Below are 22,141 nucleotides of genomic sequence, written 5' to 3' on the forward strand. Positions count from 1 at the left end.
CCTGCCGTTCCCCTGCCTCCATTTGCATTCTTTGTGAGGCTCGTCTGCTGCGCTCCGCGCCCCGGGCGCGCCTGGCTCGGGGACGGGGCTTCCCGGGCGCGGAGCTGGCGCGCGGCTCCCCTCGGCCGGGTCGCGAACCTTCGGAGGGCGCGTGGGCGTCCGCCTCCAGCCCTTCCCGGGAGTGGCCGACGCCGGCCGGCCGGTTGCAGGCACTGGCGGTTGTCACTTAGTCGAGACGTTGGCTCCTCTCTGGTTTTTTGGGTTGAGAGTGGGTTTTCTGGTTTTCTTAGGTAGGAGATGAAGCAATTTTTCTTTGCTGAAAAGGGCATAGCTGAGAAAGTCCGTGGCCCCGCGCTTTGGGTGAGGCGATCTGTTTAAGGGTCTTCGTATTCTGAATTCGGGTGGCCTTCCTCCTTGGGAGGGATGTTTTGGCTCCCTTTGCCCACCTTCCAGATTGCTTTTTCTGTTTGAGGGAAGTTCTTCCAGGAAGCTGGTGTTAGACTGAAAGAAATCACCTAAGTGTCATCTTTGGTGGAATGAGCTCAGTTTCAGGAACTGGTTTCAGACTGACCCTCTGGCCTCTGGAGCAAATTCAAATGTAACTCTTCTCCCACCCCCTTCTCTTCTTCCAGATTAGTTAAAAGAAGAATGAAGTATAATCCTTGAAGATTACTGGCCAATGTTTTGTTAATCATCATTGTTGATTGCAGAATTCAAGAAGTTGGAGCCTGTTCCTGGTTGTGAGGATTTATACAAGTCTTCAGTTTTTCAGCACAGACCGGCCGACCATAATTCTTTGGAGGAGTTACTCCCCCGCCCTGCTCTTCAGTGTCCTTGGTGGCAAAAATTAAATTTGATTGCCTCATTTTGACTTGGGTTTCAGGCTAGATTTTATGACACAAGGAAGGGCATAAACTTTCCACGTGTTTTCCTTAAAACAGACCTCATCAAACCAGTGCATTGAATCTGGACGTCTTGAATTGAGAAGTCAGTCACTTTATTTCAATACACATAGCTGAAGAATTCAAGAAGACGAAGGCGTCCTCGGGTGTACTTCTTTTTCTTTATTATTAGAGATGAAACGAGACATTTCGTAGCATTTGCAGTGAAATCCTAGATTATAAGCAGAACCAAAACAAAGTTGCAGAATCTAATGAGTAAGGAGAGTTCTCTTTGGAAATTTAAATTTTTGTGAGAGTAAGTTACTACAAGCATTTATACCTGTCCATTACTTTTCTCTCTCCAAATAAGCAGCTAAATGAAAATGCACATCTCAGACTTAATTATTTAGCAGAATAGTGGAGCAATGGAAAACCTACAGACAAATTTCTCCTTGGCTCAGAGCGCAAATAAAAAACTGAATGGGATGGGAGACGATGGCAGCCCTCCAGCGAAAAAGATGATGACAGACATTCATACAAATGGAAAAATGATAAGCAGGGTGCCAGCAGTTAAGAAGGAACTCTTGGATGACTATGGAGACGCGCCGATGGAAGCTGACGTGGAGCATGTCAAGCGAACCTGTGCTTCTGTGCCCGAGCCTTTAAATTTAAATCCAAGTTTGAAACACACGCTAGCACAATTCCATTTAAGTAGTCAGAGTTCTCTGGGGGGGCCAGCAGCGTTTTCTGCTCGCTATTCCCAGGAAAGCATGTCGCCAACTGTGTTTCTGCCGCTGCCGTCTCCTCAGGTTCTTCCAGGCCCACTGCTTATCCCTTCCGATAGCTCCACAGAACTCACCCAGACGGTGTTGGAAGGGGAATCCATTTCTTGTTTTCAAGTTGGAGGAGAGAAGAGACTCTGTCTGCCTCAAGTTTTAAATTCTGTGCTACGAGAATTTTCACTCCAGCAGATAAATACAGTGTGTGATGAACTGTACATATATTGTTCACGGTGTACTTCGGACCAGCTTCATATCTTAAAGGTCCTGGGAATACTTCCGTTCAATGCCCCGTCCTGTGGGCTGATTACATTAACTGATGCACAAAGATTATGTAATGCTTTATTGCGGCCACGAACTTTTCCTCAAAATGGTAGCATACTTCCTGCTAAAAACTCATTGGCCCAGTTAAAGGAAACTGGCAGTGCCTTTGAAGTGGAACATGAGTGCTTGGGCAAATGTCAGGGTCTGTTTGCACCCCAGTTTTACGTCCAGCCTGATGCTCCCTGTATTCAGTGTCTGGAGTGTTGTGGAATGTTTGCACCCCAGACGTTTGTGATGCATTCTCACAGATCACCTGACAAAAGAACTTGCCACTGGGGCTTTGAATCAGCCAAATGGCATTGCTATCTTCATGTGAACCAAAAATACTTAGGGACACCTGAAGAAAAGAAGCTGAAGATAATCTTAGAAGAAATGAAGGAGAAATTTAGCATGAGGAATGGAAAGAGAAGTCAATCCAAGGCAAGTTATTTTTGGCTTTTGTTTTTAATAAACAATTTTGAATAAGCCTGAACCGCAAGAGAAGTAGAATGATTTCATTTTGCCTTTGAAGTAAAGGAGTCTCCGATCAGTGACTTTCCCAAAAGTCACCTTGTCAGCTTTCCTCTTCACACATCCTGCTTCTTGACCACTAAATCTGTTGTTTTTCTGGGACTCGAGATAATTTGCACTTTGGTGTTATCTCCACTTGCAAATGGTATAATGGCTAGTCAAAACAGTTCCAGTGGTGGGCTCAACAGCATTTTTCAGAGATAGACCTATGATTTTTGGTAGTGTTTCCATGCTTGGACATTCAGGCTTTATTGGTATTTGAAACAAGTGGAAAAGACATCCAAAGAATTTGCGATATGAGTAGCTAGATTTTTTTTTTTTAAAGAAAGGAACAATGGAAAGAATTATGACAGATAGAATAAAGAAAATCTTTTTCTGACTAATGGTAATATAAAAACTTTTCAGGAAAGAGATTATGAGTTGATTTTTCCCGTTGCATTATGTGATAGGCTAGACTAATATGTTCATTGTGGCGGATTTTGAATGTCTGGGCAATGAACAAGATTTGGGTTATTAGATACTCAGTTTGTTAATCTGGTTATATGTTTTTCTACTTGATGACTCTTGAGATGTTAATAACAATACCTAAGAATGTTTAAGATGTGGCAAACATTGCTCTTGAGCAGCTTGACATGTATAATTTTATTTAATTTTTACAACAAAAGGTTGACTGTATTTCACTTTGGAACTTCTTCCACTATTAGTTTTGATTCCTTTAAATAGTTCTGTTTTTCCTATTTTACAGAAGAAAATGAAGCATATTGAGCGACTTGACTGAAGGTTATTTGCAGCAAAGTTCAACTTGGACTAGAACCAAAGACTTGGTATTCTGTGCTTTATTATGGTGCCTTTGAGGTTTTGAGGGAAGTCTAGCTAGCAGTGTAGTTTTCAGACAGTGGTTGCTTCCAAAGCCCAATGAAGATAATAACTTTAGACTCTCATTCAGGGTAGCTTGCTGCTTGCTGCTTCCAGACGGTCAGTACTTCAGAATTCCTGGCTAGTGGCTGCTAGATAAGTTTATGTTCTTGAGGTGCAGTTACTAACTGATTTGAAATCAGGATTGACTTCCAGCCACTACTCAGTGTGGAACTTGCTTGTAGTTGGACTTGTCGTGTGCTAAATTTTGTGCTCGGAGATTAGCTGGGGTCTCAAAATGTGGAATGTCCCCTTTGGTATTGAAAATGCTTTGTTGGCCAGCTCAGGAGCTCAGCTCTTACGAGTCTGGTGGCCGCATTGTTGCTCCAGTCGACGCACTGACGTTTTTGGGGTAAACTACTTTGCCTAATTCTCCTGCTCTGTGTTGATGTGAAAAACATCTGAGAACCATGATAAAGGTTCAAGAACAAAGATAATGGGTGGATTTACTTAATTGAGGCTGAAGGTGCTAAGGTTTGGTGACAATAAAAACTATCCTTCATCTGGGATGTGATACCTTCTTGTTGTCCTAGAATGTGTCAATTTGGATACATTTTTTATTTCAGGAAGGTGTGAGATTTTTTCCTGACTTTTTGCTTTGTTATATCTTGCAGTACTTGCATTAGCGCTTGTGGTGTGCTTTGGTATTGCTTCCAATTCTGTGTTAATTTAAGAAATTCAAGGGAATTTAAGAAAATTTCCAGCAACCAAAACTTTAAGAAAGGTTTCTTTGGGGTTCGTGCCTACTGCATACTCGGGGGTGGCTTTATCATGCTTTGCCACTTGACGTTTTGACAAGGCACTCCTCGGCATGTTGAGGTACAGTTCTCTTTGAGGGCCCAGGAGGAAGGTGACCTGGAGTGCCATTGCCCCCTCTCGGGGAGTCACGTGCTCCTGTTTCTGTAACTAGAATCGAGAGTGAAATGTGGGTCTTCTCACTTAAAGTCTAGCAATTTGGACTACTTCCCCCTAAAGCAAATGTAATAGCAGAAACTGAATTTCGAGAAACAGTAACCCTTCTTATCAGTTTACCTTAGTACAGATTGAGCATCCCGTACTCCAGATCTGAAATGCTTCACCTCTGAAACTTTTTGGGTACCCATGGGACACTTAAAGGACCTGCGCCTTGGAGCATTTCAGATTTGGATTTTTGGATTGGGGATGCTCGGCTGGCACATAATGCTGATGTTCCAAAACCTGAAAAAAATCTGAAACTTGCAACACGTCTAGTCTGAGCAGTCTGACAAGGGTTAATCTGCTTGTTTGATGGTTCTTAAACTGCGTCTTAACCTCATTTAATGTGCAAGTTATTTGGGAAGGGGACAAGGAGATAGTCCTTGATGGAGAACGTTGTTTTTTTGGGTTTTTTTGAGTGGAGTACAGTGTCACAGCTACCGCACTTTTTTTTTTCTTTTTAAAAAATTTTTTATTTTAAATTTGTGGATACAGTTCAGGGTTAGGTATGCAAATGTTCATTATGCAGGTACCCTTGTTGTTGAGGTGTGCCCCCCCTCCTCTGGCAATTTCCCACTATTACCAGTTGGGAACGTTTTTTATTATCTTCAGTGAGTCAGTGAGCTGGTTGCCAGACAAGCCAAATTGACCCAGAGGGTGCTCATTTAAGAAAGTCAAACTAGGCTTTTTTTTTTTTTTTTTTTTTAAGACTACTAATTATATTAACCTGTAAAATAAAGGATCTTATGTTTAGTGTGAGCACTGATGTAATTTGATATGTTTTATATAGTCAAAGTATTGCTTTTGGATTAAGAAAAAAATCTGAAACTCAATAGGCATTTGTTTGAAATGTAGCAACTTAATTATTTTAAAGGATGGAGATTATATATTAGTAATGATCAAAGACTACTTATTTGCATAGCTAATAGCAATATTTAATTTGCATAGGAAATAGCTATATTTAGATGGAAGAAATAATTGTATAAGGTCAGTGTCTAAGTGAAGAACTGAATCTATTCTTTGTAGAAACTATTTTAAATTATTTATTAAGAAGTCATAAAAAGTATACTTGACTTTTTTGGGGGGGGTAGGAGTCTCAGCCAGTCACCCAGGCTGAAGTGCGGTGGCACGCTCACACCATCGCAGCCTCAACCTGCTCCGCCTTTTAAGTGTTGACTGTAAGCACGCACCACCACGTTGGGCTAATTTTTAATACAAAATTTATTATAGCAGCGAGGTTTCGCCAGGTTTCCCAGGCTGGTCTTGCACCTCTGGGCTCAGGCAGTCCTCTTACTTCTGCCTCCCAGAGTATTGGGAGTACAGGTGTGAGCCACTGCGCCCAGCTGTATACTTTTTAGGTCTTCCTAGGTTGCTCTGCAGAATGGTGTTAGCAAACTATTTATTTGATGTAACCTTTTTGTGCTTTCTAGGGGGAAAATGGTTATCATATGGTGTATAATTATACATGCAAAAGTATCATATTCCTGATTCTTTTTTAAAATTTGAAGGGTGATATTAAGAAGTTTACTTTTAAGCAAATTAGAAAAGTCTACTTGTAGTGAATTGATAAGATAATTACAGGTGATTCTTCACTATTACTGCATGTGGACAATGGTCACTACTAAGTTAAGAATAGCGTATTCCCTTATCAGTACTGTATTATAATATTTAGGTTTCTGACATTCAGACTGGACTGCTCCTGGGTAAGTAAAATAACTTACTCTCTATAGGGGGATTATCTATGATACAAATAGATGACTGAAAGATACCAACTTAAAAAGAATTTTCCCTGAAAGCATATTAACCATTTCACTAACTTTTACTTTTGTATTTTTGTTTAACTTCTTCATTTCTGTAGAGGTGATTGACATAATAATAGTACAAAAAATATATCTTCTCTTTGTTTAGGAAGTGTGTTTTTCTGTATAAGCCTAAAAGAGATAAAGAACACTAGATAGAATGGGTAACTACAAAGAGTAGTGCTGGGACAAAATGTGTTCCAGTAATAATTGTAGATTTGCTAGCAATTTGTCACCTTAGTGATAAAGTTTGCATTTTGTGATTAGCAAAAGTTTTGATCATGTAGGTATAAAGTCAGAGCCATGTTAAGTATATGTGCTCATGACCTGGCATGGTGGTTTACACCTGTAATCCTAGCACTTTGGGAGGTGGAAGTGAGAGGCTTGCTTGAGACCAGCCTGGGCAACTTGGCGAGACCTCATCTCTACAATTAGAAAAAAAATTAGCTGGATATGGTGTCGCACGCCTGTATTTCCAGCTACTTGGAAGACTGAGGCGGAAGGATCGCCTGAGCCCAGCAGATACAGGCTGTGTGACTGTGAGTGTGCCACTGCACTCCAGTCTGTGTGACAGAGTGAGTCTCTGACTCAAAAAAAAAAAAAAAGTATGTGTGCTCGTATATTGGACCTGCATGAATATTTATGTCTTAACTTTTTCTTTTTGATTGAAGTCTTACTCTTGTTTCCCAGGCTGCGCTGCAGTGGCACACTCACAGCTACCACAGCCTCTATCTGTTGGGCTCAGGCGAGTAGCTGGAAATACAGGCACGTGCCACCATGCCTGCCTAAGGTTTTGATTTATTATAGAGATAAGGTCTTGCCAAGTTGCCTAGGCTGGTCTCAAACCTTTGGGCTCAGGCAGTCCTCTTGCCTCTGCCTCCCAAAGTACTGGGATTACAGACATGAGCTACCGTGCCCAGCCTGTCTTAACTTTCTGAAATTAATAACTATCTCCATTAATTTAGAGACTGTATTTTTCCTGTTTTTTTCAGAAGCTAGTTTAGAGCCTGAAATATCAAAGCATTCAGTGAACTCTTTTTTTTAAATAATAGATTTTTGAAAGGCAATGCTGCACTATATTTTAGAGTATTTGGATTTTTTTTAAGTGGCTTAACCTTTAAATGCATACATAATTTGCACATAAACTGTGAATATAACTTACCAAATGAGAGAATGAGTGTTTTGGAAATTAAAAGAACTATAGAAATGTAGGATGGTATTTCGAACTGTTATTGAAATGTTTCCTAATATGTACTTGAGGATTCTTCCTTTTCCCAGTTTCTTATTTATCTAGAATTATATGAAGATCTTTCAAAGACAAATAAGTAACTGAATATTGGGTTCAAATGTATCTCTTAGTTGTTTGTGCACAGTAATTAAACTAGTTGGATGTTTATTCACTTACCAAAATGAAGTATGCAAGAATAAAGTATGAAACAGTTTTATTGTAAGAAATACAGGTTGGGCAAAGTGGCTCACACCTGTGATCCTGCCACTTTGGGAGGCCAAGGCGGGAGGATCACTTGAGCCTAGTAGTTCAGGACTAGCCTAGGCAACATAGCGAGACCTGTGTCTCTGCCCAGAATTAGTTGGGCATAGTGGAGCATACTTGCAGTTCTAGCTTCTCAGGGGCCTGAGGCCCGAAGGACTGCCTGAGCCCAGGACATTGAGGTTGCCCTGACTCGAAAAAAGGAAAAGAAAGATATGGAAACATTTGTAGAATCATTTCATTGGGTTAGACTTGCAACTCAAAAAGGTACATTGACTGGTGGTTTTAGAGGCAGTGCCCCTTCTGATTATTCGGTTGCGATCACATCGAGGTTTCGAATGTTGGAGACCCACACAGACCTGTTTGGATTGGTTGGGTAGGTGTTTGTCCGGAATCCCTTCCTCACTTCTTTCTGGGCCTTTGTAATGAGTTCAGAGTAATCAAGTTTTTTTAACTCATTCTGTGAGTAGGATTTGTGGACCCTCCTATCCCTGACATTTTTTGAAATCTTTAGATTGACTTTGGGAATAGTGCCCCCTATGGCTTAGGAAACACAGTCTGTATTTATTTTTACCATTAAAAAATGGAATTGTTTGCGGTTTTTAGAAAGGCTTTTTATTTTCTTGTATTTTTGTGTTTTTTTGGTCAGAGTCTCACTCTGCTGCCCAGACTGGAGTGCAGTGGCCGCTCCCGACCAGCGCAGCCTCAGCCTGCTGGGCTCAGGTGATCCTTCCGCCTCAGCTTTCCAAGTAGCTGGAACTGCAGATGCACCACCACGCCTGGCTAATTTTGTGATTTATTGTAGCGACGAGGTCTCTCCAGGTTGCCCACGCTGGTCTCGCTGGTCTCGAGTCCCTGAGCTCAGGCAATCCTCTCACATCGGCCTCCCGTATGCTGGGATTTATAGGTGTGCGCCACCACGCCCAGCCAAGTCTTATTTTTTAAAAAAAGTTAGAATTTTATCCTTTTTGTTTGAGAAATGTCAAGAAATAAACTTTAAAGAAAAAAAAAAGGCTGGTCGTGGTGGCTCAAGCCTGTAATTCTGGTACTTCGGGAGGCTGAGGCGAGGATTGCCTGAGCCCAGGGGTTCGAGACCAGCGTGGGCAACTTGGCGAGAACTTGTCTCTACAATAAATCAAAAAATTAGCCAGATGTGGTGGTGCGTGCCAGTAGTTCCAGCTACTTCGAAGGCTGAGGCGGAAGGATCGCCTGAGCCCAGCAGGTTGAGGCTGCAGTGGCTGGGAAAGTGCCGCTGTACTCCAGCCTGGGCGACAGATTGAGACTCCAACTCAAAAAAAAAAAGAAAAGCACGTTGCCATCTTTTCTGAGTAGTCCTGAATCAGTATAGTCAGCCAGTAGCGTTCTCCTAGTTGTGTGTGTTATTGTCTGTGCCACTGGGAGAACAAAGAAGTGATGGAGAATTGGGTTAATGTCAATCCCTTAAGATTTCTGGGTGTGGAAAGTGGGAGCCAGAAGTCAGCTTGTTCCACTTGAAGGGATAGAACTAGAGAATAGAATTCACGATATCTTGAATTTGTATTGTGTTCACATGTAGAGTTTTACTCCACTGGGGATTTATACAGCAAATTAAGGATTTTGTTAGACTTTAAAAAGCAAAAGAATATGTATTAAACCATACATACTTTTTCTGAGGTGTAATTTGCTTCAGTCACTAATGATTATATCACCATATTAGGCAGAAAGATAAACAAATAGGAAAAATATAAAATTAGTTTAAAACTTACTTTGATTTTGTGACTTCTAGATTTTGGAGTGGATCAGAGAAATACGTAATGTAAAGACCTGATAGAAGTCCCCTGGAACAGAAATTCATCTGTAGTCTCCCAATCCGAAGTGCAGCAGATGCCTAATAAAGACTTGGACAACTGAACGAAAGTCTGAGTAGTCCTTTAACTGGGTTGGAGTGCAGTGAGGCGATCATCGCTCACTGCAGCCTTGGACAGCTGGGCTCAAGGGATCCTCCTGCCTCAGCTTCCCAAGTAGTTGGGATCACAGGCACGTGCTCCCACACCTGGTTGTTTTTAAGATTTTGTGGAGGCAGGGTCTTGCTGTGTCACCTAGGCCGGTCTCAAACTCCTGACTTGAATTGATTCTCCAGCCTTGGCCTCCCAAAGTGCTGGGATTACAGGCGTGAGCCACCACCTACCATTGGCGCAAACAGGTGCATTTTTAAAACAAAGCATCATTTTGTTTTTATTTGTGATTTTGAGATTCCAAATAGCATTAAAACTACATATTTTCTATATCTTATGGGGACAAGGAATAAAAAAGCTTAAGAAGCTTATTAAAGACCGTTTTGGTAAATAGTACTAGGGCTTTTATCCTTTTTATATTCTATGGTAAAGTTTTTTCATGTGTGGTTATGAAAACAATATAGACTCATTGTAGTAAATACTAAAAAATTGCCGAGAAAACAGTTTCCTCAGATTGTACCGTGGAGTGATGACTGCCACTGGACTTTATTCATTTACGTATGTAATTTTTTTTTTACTTTAAAAAAAAATTCTGAGGTCTTTAGTGGCATAGAACAGAATAGAATCAACCAATGCAAGGGTTTTGTTTTATATTACTAGGTTTTGTATCTGTTTAATATTATTACATTTTTTGTTTATCTTCTCTTCCCAATTTCATCTTTCTTCTCTCAGGTACCCTCCAAATGTACTGATTTTTAAAATTCCAAGTCATTTTCTATATATTTATTTAGATATATAGTCATCCTTGAAATAAATATTAATTTGTATTGCAAATATGTTCTTATATTTGTAATTGAATAGAGTATTTTGTTGCTCAATATTTGACTTAGAGAAGCTCATTTTACACCAAGTATATATCACTAAGAAAATGTGTAAAATACAAGAAAAATTACATATGTAATTCTAAATATGTTTGTGCAAAAGCATATCTAGAGTGCACAAGTATTATTAATATAGGATTAGTTGCAGGAATAATACTTTTGGGTATTTTTTCCCCCTTTTGAGTTGCGATCTCACTGTGTCGCTCAGATTAGAGTGCAGTGGTGTGATCACCATTCACTGAGGGCTCAACCTCTCAGGCTCAAGGGAATCCTTCTTCCTCAGCCTCCTGAGTAGCTCGGAATACAGGCACTTGCCACCACACCCAGCTAACTTTTTTATTTTTTGTAGAGACGAGGTCTCGCTGAGTTGAACAGGGTGGTCTCCACCGCCTGGGCTGAAGTGATCCTCCTGCCTCAACTCCCAAAGTGTTGGGATTATAGGCACGAGCCACCAAATCCAGCTGGCATACTTTAGGACCAGTTTTAAGATAGTTCACTTAAGCCGGGCTTGGTGGCTCAGCCTGTAATCCCGTGCCTTTGGGAGTCTGAGGTGAGTGGATTGCCTGAGCCCGCGGGTTCGAGACCCGCCTGGGCAGCGAGACCTCATCTCTACAATAAATCAAAAAATCAGCTGGGCGTGGTAGTGCATGCCTGTAATTCCGGCTTCTTGGAAGGCTGAGGTAGAAGGATCGCCGGAGCTCAGCAGGTCGAGGCTGCGCTGCACTCCAGTCTGGGTGACAGAGTGAGACTCCAACTCAAAAAAAAAAAAAAAAAAAAAAAATTTCACTTAGAACACTGCTTTTCAAACTGCCATTTTATCATCTGTGCAGCTGTTCGCAACTGGGGTCCCTTGAGGGGGAGATGTAAGCCCTACTGAAAGTGATTTGAGTGATATTTTTGTCAGTTCTCCCAAGCATGGTATATATTCTTTTTCTTTCTTTTTTTGAGTTGGAGTCTCACTCTGTCGCCTTGCCCAGGTTGGAGTGCCGTGGCCTACTCACGGCTACCGCAGCCTTGACCTGCTGGGCTCAGGCGATCCTTCTGCCTCAGCCTTCCAAGTAGCTGGAACTACAGGCACGTGCCACCATGGCTGGCTAATTTTTTGATTTATTGTAGAGATGAGCTCTCGCCAAGTTGCCCAGGCTGGTCTCAAACCAGACAGTACTCTCATCTCGGCCTCCCAAAGTGCTTGGCTTGTAGGCTTGAGCCCTGTACCCGTCCTGGGAGTCTCACTCTGTCACCCAGGCTGGAGTGCAATGGCACACTCAAGACCACCCCAGCGTTGACCTGCTGGGCTCTGGCGATCTGCCTCAGCCTTCCAAGTAGCTGGAACTACAGACATGTGCCACCATGCGCAGCTAATTTTTTTAAAAATTTATTGTAGAGATGAGGTTTCGCCAAGTTGCCCAGGCTGGTCGAACTCCTGAGCTCAGGCAATCCTCTCTCCTTGGCCTCTCGAAATTCTGGGATTACAGACTGAGCCACGTGCCTGGCCATATATTACTTTTCTAAATGCACTGGAGAGAAGTTAATTGATTGCATACTATGGATGCTTTGGGACTTTTTCTTTTGAGTTGAAGTCTTGCTCCATTGTCCAGACTGGAGTGCAGTGTGGCCTGCTCACGGCCACCCCAGCCTCGATCTGCTGGGCTCCGGCGATCCTTCCACTTCAGCCTTCCAAGTAGGCAGAACTACAGGCACGTGCTGCCATGCCTGGCTAATTTTTTATTTGTTGTAGAGACGAGGTCTCATCGAGTTGCCCGGGCTGGTCTTGAACCTGCGGGCTCAGGCTGCCCTCTCGACTTGGCCTCCCAAAGTGCTGTGATGACAGGCTGAGCCGCCGAGCCGGCCTATTATTGTTTTTTGAATGAGGTCTTACTCTGTCACACAGACTGGAGTGCATCGGTACAGTGATGGCTAACCATAGCCTTGACCTCCTGGGTTCAGGCAATCCTGCCTCAGCCTCCCAAGGAGCTGAGACTACAAGTGTGTGTCATCATGCCTGGCTAATTTTTTTGTGTGTGTGGAGACATGGTCTTGGGATGTTGTCTAGACTGAGCTCAAACTCCTGAGCTCAGGCAGTCTTCATTCCTTGCCTCCCACAGTTATGAGATTATAGGCATAAGCCACCATGCCCGGCTCAGTTAACGTTATTTGAAGGCCAAAAATAACCCAGGACATGATTTGTTTTTTTAAAAATGCTAAAATGAGATAGAAAAATAAAGCCTTAGAATCGTACAGATTCAATTTTTTTTTTTTTTGAGTTGGAGTCTCACTCTGTCACCCAGACTGGAGTGCAGTGGCCGCTCCCGGCCACCGCAGCCTTGACCTGCTGGGCTCTGGCGATCCTTCCGCCTCAGCCTTCCGAGTAGCCGGAATCACAGGCATGCGCTACCACGCCCGGCTGATTTTTCGATTTATTGTAGAGATGAGGTCTCACCAAGTTGCCCAGGCAGGTCTTGAACCCGCGGGCTCAGGCAATCCACTCTTCTCGGCCTCCCAAGGTGCGGGATTTCAGGCTGAGCCACCGAGCCCAGCTAACAGGAGTTTTAATCAGTGTTTTACTGTTCCTTCAAGATGGGATTGATATACTACCTACTTCAGATGGCTTTGTTTCCATGAAGGATGTAAGATAACAGTTGTACATTTGTTGTAAGAATTGAGCCTTTGCTTTTCCTGTGAGCATTTTTAAGCCTGTCAAACCTGAACTTGGCTTTGTGTGGTCGGTGGTAAGTACGATCTTTCATTCAGTGGAAGCAGCAGGCATTGCTGTGACTCCCGAAGATCTGTCTTGGTAAGTTTGAGCCTGTGCTTAGATCACGTCGTCCCATTTTTGTGTTAGTTTGATCAGTTCTAATGTTTAGCTGGAAGAGAGGCACAAGACTGAGCCTTAAGATCTCCAAGTGGCTCTTGGCTGCCGTGTAACACAACTCCGTTGAAACACTCATTCATGGCATGTTGGGAGCTCGATACTGTCCTGAGGGCTCGGGTTTCTTTCAGTGAGTTGTTGGCAGCTGTCTAGTAGGTGTCTCTTGTATACTTCTGAAGGCGTTTATTGACCACTTGAATTTCTTGGTGTTATACACAGTAAAAAGACCCTGACAAGGTGTATTTGCTTTCTAACTATCCAGTCATGTGTAAGGTTGCTAACAATTTATGTTGGGCTAGTACCAAGTAATGTACATTTACTATGCATTGTATTTTGTTTCTTATATAAACACACCATTAAGAAAATAGACTGTTAAGTTTGCCGTTGTTCTCATACTTAACTGTCTTATGAACACAACAGTTTTTAAAAGGGCTAATCTTTATCATTTATAGCACTTTTAAAATTCTGTTTTAGGCCGGGCACAGTGGCTCACGCCTGTAATCCCAAGTATTATGGAGGCGGAGGGGAGAGAATTGCCTGATTTTAGGGTTTGAGACCAGCCTGGGCAACTTGGTGAGACCTTATCTCTACAATAAGTCAAGAAGAATTAGCTGGGCGTGGTGGCGCGCACCTGTAGTTCTAGCTACTTGGAAGACTGAGGTAGAAGGATCACTGGAGCCCAGCAGGTCGACGCTGGGGTGGCTGTGATCATGCCACTGCCCTCCAGCCTGAGCGACAGAGTGAGATTCTGACTTGAAAAAAAAATTCTTAAAAAATAATTTCTCACCTGTTAAAAAAAACCTTAATTCTGATTTTTATTGGGATTTTGGAAACCCTCGTGGCATTTTGAGACATTGTCTTGATTTCTTTAGTTCACTAGTTTTTGTCATTAGGACTTAATTAAATATCATAATAGTAATCTGATTCTGTAATTCAAAACTAGAATGCCACCTCAAAGCACTTTATTAATGAAATAAGTCTAGAAATTTTAGGGTTTTTTTTTTCTTTGCAGATGTGGGGTACAATTCGGGATTAGGTATGTAAGTGGCCACCGTACAGGTAAAGTTTAGGCCTCCCTTTGGTCCCCACTTCGCCTGGTTTGAGGTCAGGTCCCCTTGTTGGTGCTGTGTGCCCCCCCTTCTCTCCCCTTTTAGGATTTTTAAAAGTATAAATTGGAATATTTACATATGAATAATGCTGAGTGAATGTGATTGCTTTTGTGTTTAGAAAACAGTGACCAAAAAAATTTTGTAAATTAAATAAAACTCCCTACCCTCAGCACTTCAGAAGGCTGAAGTGAGAGGATTGCTTGAGCCCTTGGGTTCAAGACCAGTTTGGGCAACTTGGCAAGACTTCATCCCTACAACAAAAAAATTAGCTGGGCATGGTAGTGCGTGCCTGTAGTTCCAACTACTTGGATGACTGAGGCAGAAGGATCGTCTGAGCCCAACAGGTCGAGGCTGTGGTCGTCATGAGTGTGCCACTGCACTCCAGCCTGGTTGACAGAGTGAGACTCCAACTCAAACAAACAAACAAAAAGTAAAGGTCTTTGATTTATCTATTATTGTGAGACCAATAAGTCATATCAGTAAAATACAATGGTTCTTTCTTAGGATAGCAAAGGATTATGTACACAAATAACCACAGTAAGATGCAGAAATTTAGAGAAACGTTTATAAAACATTTCCTAATTGTTACTTATTTTAAATGAACTCTTTTACTCTGTATATTTTGGGATTGTTTAAATTTAGTTTTCATAGACATTATTTGGAGTTTTATGACTTGAGAGAATGAAATGGTATGTCTGAAACTTTGCCTTGTGTGTTTGAGATGAAGATACCATCTGCTCATTTTAGGGTAGATAATGGTGAGGAAAGTGGGCGATAAAAGTATTTTCCTTTTTTTTTTTGAGTCGAAGGCTCACTCTGTCACTCAGGCTGGAGTGCAGGGGCACGCTCACGGCCACTGCAGATGCGACCTACTGGGCTCAGGCGATCTTTCCACTTCAGCCTTCCAAGTGGCTGGAATTACCGATGTGCCCCACCATGGCTGGCTGATTTTTTGATTTGTTGTAGAGACGAGGTCTTGCCAAGTTGCCCAGGCGGGTCTCGAACCCCTGGGCTTAGGCATATCTCTCACCTCAGCCACCCAAGGAACTGGGATTAAAGGTGTGAGCTACCGTGTGCCCAGCTGTGTTTTAAAATGTTAAGACTCTAATGTAAGCTACTAAATGACCTGCTTCTCTCTTTTGACAAGTAATATACTGTGTTTTTTTAAATGTTTAAATATACAAAGGAGTAAATTATTCTCATGTTGAAAGGTAAGGATTCTCATAATTTGGTATCTAGTTCTTATTCCTGATTAGTTGCATTTACTGCTATGCCATTTTAATTATATTATTCTTTTTTAAAGAAATCTAATTTGTATGTTGACACAAATGCAGAATAGATGAGAAAATCTGGCATGTCTCCGAATGTTTTGTTGTATAATAAACAGTGTGCTTTCCTTAATTGTTTTTAACATGCAGTTAGAATAATTTGTTATAAATGAGTTCATGGTTTACCGCAGCATATTAGGTAAAATTAACTTGTAACATTTTATCGTGGTTAGTGTGTGCATGTCCCCATTATTTGTATTATTTAATTTGCATCTCTGATAAAATACAGCCTAGAGACTATAGGCCCATTTTGGTGCTTAATGGAGAGAAGGATATTGAATATGAAAGAGACAGAGTTTTATAGTAGCAGAATAACCTTGTAAAAGGCTACCTTGGGAATTAATTAGCTGCACTGTCATTCAAAATTCATTCAACACATATTTATTGAGTCATACTACATGCTAGGCATGGTGCTAGGTACTAAAAATACCAAAGGAAGATTGTTCTTGCCTGCAGGCTGCTGTTGACGCAGAGGCTGGATAGACACTGAACAGGGATTTTAAACAGGGAATTCAGGCTTGGCTATAGGACCAGTCAATGTGATGTTTAAGATTTTCCTAGAACCTCTAGTCTGTGACTCTGGTAGTACGTTGCTCAAGACTAGGAGATGAATAGGAACGAAGAGGAATGGCTGTTTAAAAATAAACGAACGTGCTAGTAGTTATTTAAGGTTGTGTCTGAAGTTTGGAGACATCACAGAAATAGCTGTTAGGTTTGAATCATGAGCAAAGATGAAACTTACTCTTACAAGCCAAATTGCAGGATTTTGAAATGAACTGGATCAAAATTGAGTTAGATTTCAAGTCAAGGTCTTTGACTAAAGAAGCTTTTAAGATTCTAGTATTCATACCAGGAAAAACTTTAAAATATGTCAATTGGTATTAGTAATTTTAATTTTATTTATTATTTATTTTTTATTTTTTGAGTCGGAGTCTCACTCTGTCGGCCAGACTGGAGTGCAGTGGCCGCTCCCGGCCACTGCAGCCTCGACCTGCTGGGCTCCGGCGATCCTTCCGCCTCAGCCTTCTGAGTAGCTGGAACTACAGGTGCGCGCTACCACGCCCGGCTAATTTTTTGATTTATTGTGGAGATGAGGTCTCGCCAAGTTGCCCAGGTGGGTCTCGAACCCACGGGCTCAGGCAATCCACTCACCTAAACCTCCCAAAGCGCAGGATTACAGGCTGAGGCACCGAGCCCAGCTGAAACAATTTTTATGTGTGCAACTTGTAATTTTCCTTCCTCCTTAGGCTGTCAGTCTATCTATCATTTAGTATTTCTGTTGCCATAAGTTAGTTCCCATTCTAATTTACTGTTTGAACTAGTTGTAGGCTGAGATACATCAACAAGTAATTCGTTCATTTTGTAAATAAACAGTTGAATTTGCCTATACTCTGAGTATTACATAAGAATAGGAGTTATATTTGAATTTTTAGTATTTAATCAGGATTGTGAGGTCTTTTTAAAAAAAATTCTACTCTTATGTATTGTATAGAGGCCCTTATTGAATAGTCCATTCTTAAATCTTTTTAAAATACTATTTCTTTTGAGTCAGGGTCTCACTCTGCTGGCCAGGCTAGAGTGCAGTAGCACTATCATGGCTCACCGCAGCCCCAGACTCTGGGCTCAAGCAGTCCTTCCACCTCAGCCTTCCAAGCAGCTGGAACTACAGGCGCGTGCTACCACGCCCAGCTAGTTTTTGATTTATTGTAGAGATGAGGTCTTGCCAAGTTGCCCAGGTGGGTCTCGAACCCGTGGGCTCAGGCAAGCCACTCACCTCAGCCTTCCAAAGGCGCGGGATTACAGGCTGAGCCACCCAGCCCGGCGGTTTAAACATTTTAAAAAATATAGTTTAAAATTAGAAAGAAAATTGCAGTTTGACACTTTTTTTTTTTTTTTTTTTTGGTGAGTAGGAGTCTCACTCGGTCGCCCAGGCTGGAGTGCAGTGGCCCGCTCATGACCACCCCAGCGCCAACCTGCTGGACTCAGGCGATCCTTCCCCATTAACCTTCTAAACAGCTGAAGCTGACCTCGTGCAGTGGCTCATGCCTAGAATCCCAGCTCTTTGGAAGGCTGAGGTGAGAGGATTACCTGAGCCCCCTGGTTCGATACTCTCCTGGGCAACTTGGTGAGACCTCATCTCTACAGTAAATCAAAAAATTAGATGGGCTTGGGGTGCGTGCCTATAGTTCCAGCTATATGAAAGGCAGAGGCGGAAGGACTGCCTGAGCCCAGCAGGTCAAGGCTGCGGCGACTGTGAGTGTGCCGCTGCACTCCAGCCTGGGCGACAGAGGGAGACTCTGACTCAAAAACAAAACAAAACAAAAACCAAATAGCTGAAACTACAGGCATGTGCTACCATGCCTGGCTCATTCTTTGATTTATTGTAGAGATGAGGACTCACCATGTTGCTCAGGCTGTTCTCGAACCCGTGGGTTCAGGCAGTCCTCTCACCTCGGCCTTCCAAAGTGCTGAGTTTACAGAATTTGACCCACTGTGTCCGGCCTGTTTGTTTTGTTTTTGAGACAGGGTCTCAGTCAGTTGCCCAGGCCAGATGTACAGTGGCACAATCAAAGCTCACTGTGACCTCCAATTTCTGGGCTGAAGCAATCCTCCTTCCGCAGCCTTCCAAGTGCCTAGGACTATGTGTGCATGCCACCATACCCAACTAATCTTAAATGTTTGTATAGAGACACAGTCTCACTGTGTTGCCCAGTCTGGTCTTGAACTTCTGACCTCAAGAGATCCTCCCACCTTGGCCTCCCAAAGTTCTGGGATTATAGGTGTGAGCCACCATGCCCGGCCAGAATTCATGTTTTTGTTTTTTGGTTTTTTTGAGTTGGAGTCTCTGTCGGCCAGGCTGGAGTGCGGCAGACACTCACGGCCACCGCAGCCTCAACCTGCTGAGCTCAGGTGATCCTTCTGCCTCAGTCTTCCAAGTAGCTGGAACTATAGGCATGTGCCACCATGCCTGGCTCATTTTTTGATTTATTGTAGAGACGAGATCTTGCCAAGTTGCCCAGGCTGGTCTTGAAACCGTGGGCTCAGGCAGTCCTATTGCCTCTGCCCTCAAAGTGCTGAGATTACAGACGTGAGCCACCACGCCTGTCCTACAGTTCATCTTTAAGCACTAAACGTATGCTTTTCACATTTATTAGAAAATATTAGAAAACAAAGGAGTTTGGGGTTTAGCTTGGCAAATTATTTATTGCTATAGAATGGAATCTAGTTAATACGCTAACAAATCCTTGTCAGAGTGGGGTATACTTTAGCTGATATAGCAGCAAGAATGAGAATCAGAATTTCCTAATGCTACACATTTACTATTATTTAAAGTATGTTATACAAGGATGAAATTTGATGAAATGATTTCTGGTAATCCATGTTAACATGCATACTGAAACTGTTCTTGTGATGGCATGGTTCATGTAGTTGTCCCTTTCCAAGTGAAGAGATATGATAACTTCAGGAAAGAACTGCCTTATTAGAAGGTGTCTCTTAAATCATGTAACTTTTTACTCAGTGGGCCAGTCAGGTTGACACATACAATTAACCATCACATTTTCCCTCAGTAAACGGTTTTTTCCTGATTTTTTTTTTTTTTTTTAGCAGGATGATTTAAAAAGAATACACACACTAAAAAAAGTCCCTTCCACATTTTTCTGCAGACAGATGCACCGTCAGAAATGGAATTACAGTCATGGTATCCTGTCATAAAGCAGGAAGGTGACCATGTTTCTCAGACGCATTCATTTTTGCACCCCAGGTGAGTTGGCATTCATTTGTTTGTTTGTTCATTCATTCAATAGCTATATGCTATGTGCTATTCTAGGACCTGGGAATTTATTATTTAGTTTCAGTGTTTCGTGTTAATCAGATTATCTTTGAAAATTTTAAATTGTTTTTTGCCAGACGCAGTGGCTCATGCCTGTAATCCCAGCACTTTGAGAGGCTGAGGCGAGAGGATTACCTGAGCCCAGGGGTTCGAGACCAGCCTGGGCAACATGGCGGGACCTCGTCTCTACAATAAATTAAAAAAAAAAATTAACTGGATGTGGTATACCTGCTTGGGTGGCTGAGGTGGAAGGATCATCTGAACCCAGCAGGTTGAGGCAGAGGTGGCCGTGAACGTGCCACCACTGCCCTCCAGCCTGGGTGACAGAGTGAGATTCCAACTCAAAACAACAAAAAAAATTGTTTTAAAATAAGTACATTGGGATTTACTATATCTTTTGTTTTGTTTATTATTATGGGGAAATTGTAGGCGAATGATGTTATTTAGTACTTTTATTAGAAAAAAATTCAAAGAAAACCTAAAATGACATGAATTGTAAACTGTATTGAATATTTGAGATAACCCTTACTTGGCATTTCTATATTTTTTCTAAAAAAGGTCATTTTCTTTTTGCCCCAAAATGAAACGTGTATGTTCTCCTTTAATTTCCTTACTTCCCTTTGAGAGGTAAACCAATTCTTTAAGTAACTTTAGTATTTTAGAAATAAGTTCTTTTGAAACTTAGAGCTTTCATAGTAACCACATCTCTGAAAATCAGGCTTTCATGTCTTCAGTAAAAGTGTATCATACATTGTAAGGTTTTAATTTTTGAGATTTTTATCTGCTGCTATAAGTCTGTGTTTCCGCCAGGCAAGGTGAAGAGGCTCAGTCTTCTGATTTACATTTGTGTAAACCACTATTATACCTGTTGTGTTTGAAGTCAGTCTCTTCAGCACTGTTAAACCTGTCAGTTTAGCAGAAAGCTGAAATTTTTGGCCCCAAAGTGTGTGCTGTGAATAAGGGGAGCAATGTAGATATCCTGTAGAAAGAAAATGATATGTGGGTGGGCTTGGTGGCTCAGCCTGTCATCCCAGTACTTTGGGAGATGAGGTGAGTGGATTGCCCGAGTTTTTGGGTTCGAGACCAGCCTGGACAACTTGGCGAGACCTCATATCTACAATACATTTTAAAAAATTAGCCGGGCATGGTAGCGTGTGCCTGCAGTTCCGGCTCCTTGGAAGGCTGAGGTGGAAGGATCGTTGGAGCCCAGCAGGTCGATGCTGGGGTGGCCGTGAGTGTGCCATAGCATTCCAGCCTGGGCAATGGCGTGAGACTCCAACTCAAAAAAAAAAAAAAAGAAAGAAATGATATGTAAGAGAAGATTATCTGGAGTTTAGGAGATGAAGGGTCAAGACAGTTAAATGGTTGCATCCTTTTGCTAAAGGTTACTTGAAATATGGTACTTAAATATCTTAGCTCAAATGTGTTCCATGAGCTTCTTAATCTTAAACTTTGAGTATGATTGGTAATTCTCTTTAATCTTCGTTTTGTACAACTTATTATTGCTGTTTTACCAAATGAGTAGGAAATGCTAAAGCGTTTTAAGAAGATTGCCCAGTGATGCCAAGACAAGGGCTGCCCAGTGCTGGGCACCATTCACAGTGCCTGTTCTCTCTCTGAGCTCTGAGAGCAGGTCCTTGGGAGCTCTGGCCTGTTGTGAATCAGGCCACGGCCTGTGTGACTGATGCAGCTTCCCCATAGCAAGGAGCCAGGATTCCCTGCTTTGGAGGGTGGAGGGGCAAGAAAGCAGTCCTCCATAGGTGCTGTAGCTTCTTCTGTTTCTGGATTAGCCCTTATGTACTCAGGGCTGTTACAGAACTCTGTAAAGTGCTTCATGCTTTTAGTTTTCAGGTGGTTTTGAGGGAAGAAGAGATTGTGATTTTCTTTCCCAGTGAATTTTGGTTTTTGCATTTTATTTTATTTGTTTTAAAGATGTGGGTTACAGTTCAGGGTTAGGTGTGCAAATGTTCATTTTGCAGGTACCCTTGTTGATGAGGTGTGGCCACTCCCATCTTTATTTATTTTTTTGAGTCAGAGTCTCACTCTGTAGCCCAGGTTGGAGTGCAGTGGCACGCTCATGGTCACTGCAGCCTCGATTGGCTGGGCTCAGGCGATCCTTCCATCTCAGACTTCCGAGTAGCTGGAACTACAGGTTTGCATCCCCACTCCTGGCTAATTTTCTTTTCTTTTTGATTTATTATAGAGATGAGGTCTTGCCAAGTTGGCCAGGCTGCTCTTGAACCTGTGGGCTCCTCTCACCTCAGCCTCCCAAAGTGCAGGGATTATAGGCATGAGCCCCCTTGCCCAGCTGTGAATTTCTTTTTTTATTTTTATTTATTTTATTTATTTATTTATTTTTTGAGTTGGAGTCTCATTCTGTTGCCCAGACTGGAGTGCAGTGGCCGCTCCCGGCCATGGGAGCCTCAACCTGCTGGGCTCCGGCGATCCTTCCGCCTCCACCTTCCGAGTAGCCGGAGTTACAGGTGCGCGCTACCACGCCAGGCTGATTTTTTGATTTATTGTAGAGATGAGGTCTC

General features: G+C 42.3%; 1 protein-coding gene across 5 annotated transcripts in view; it reads left to right on the forward strand.

Annotated features, from left to right (window-relative positions):
- The first annotated feature begins 488 nt into the window (after nucleotides 1-488).
- Nucleotides 489-22,141, forward strand: part of SKIL (SKI like proto-oncogene) — a 29,650-nt gene continuing 7,997 nt past the window's right edge. For 2 of the 5 annotated variants that reach the window (XM_021709979.1, XM_008053077.2), the window contains exons 1-3: nucleotides 489-686; nucleotides 719-2,404; nucleotides 19,438-19,535. In XM_021709979.1, the coding sequence (XP_021565654.1) occupies nucleotides 1,307-2,404; nucleotides 19,438-19,535 (1,196 nt within the window). In that variant the 5' untranslated portion in view covers nucleotides 489-686; nucleotides 719-1,306. Of the gene's footprint in view, nucleotides 2,405-19,437; nucleotides 19,536-22,141 lie in introns of all 5 variants that reach the window. The other 3 variants (XM_021709981.1, XM_021709978.1, XM_008053072.2) reach the window with 3 other exon arrangements.

This window comes from Carlito syrichta, unplaced genomic scaffold (assembly GCF_000164805.1).
Source record: "Carlito syrichta isolate Samal-C Ts95f unplaced genomic scaffold, Tarsius_syrichta-2.0.1 Scaffold287813, whole genome shotgun sequence".
Lineage (NCBI taxonomy): Eukaryota > Metazoa > Chordata > Mammalia > Primates > Tarsiidae > Carlito > Carlito syrichta.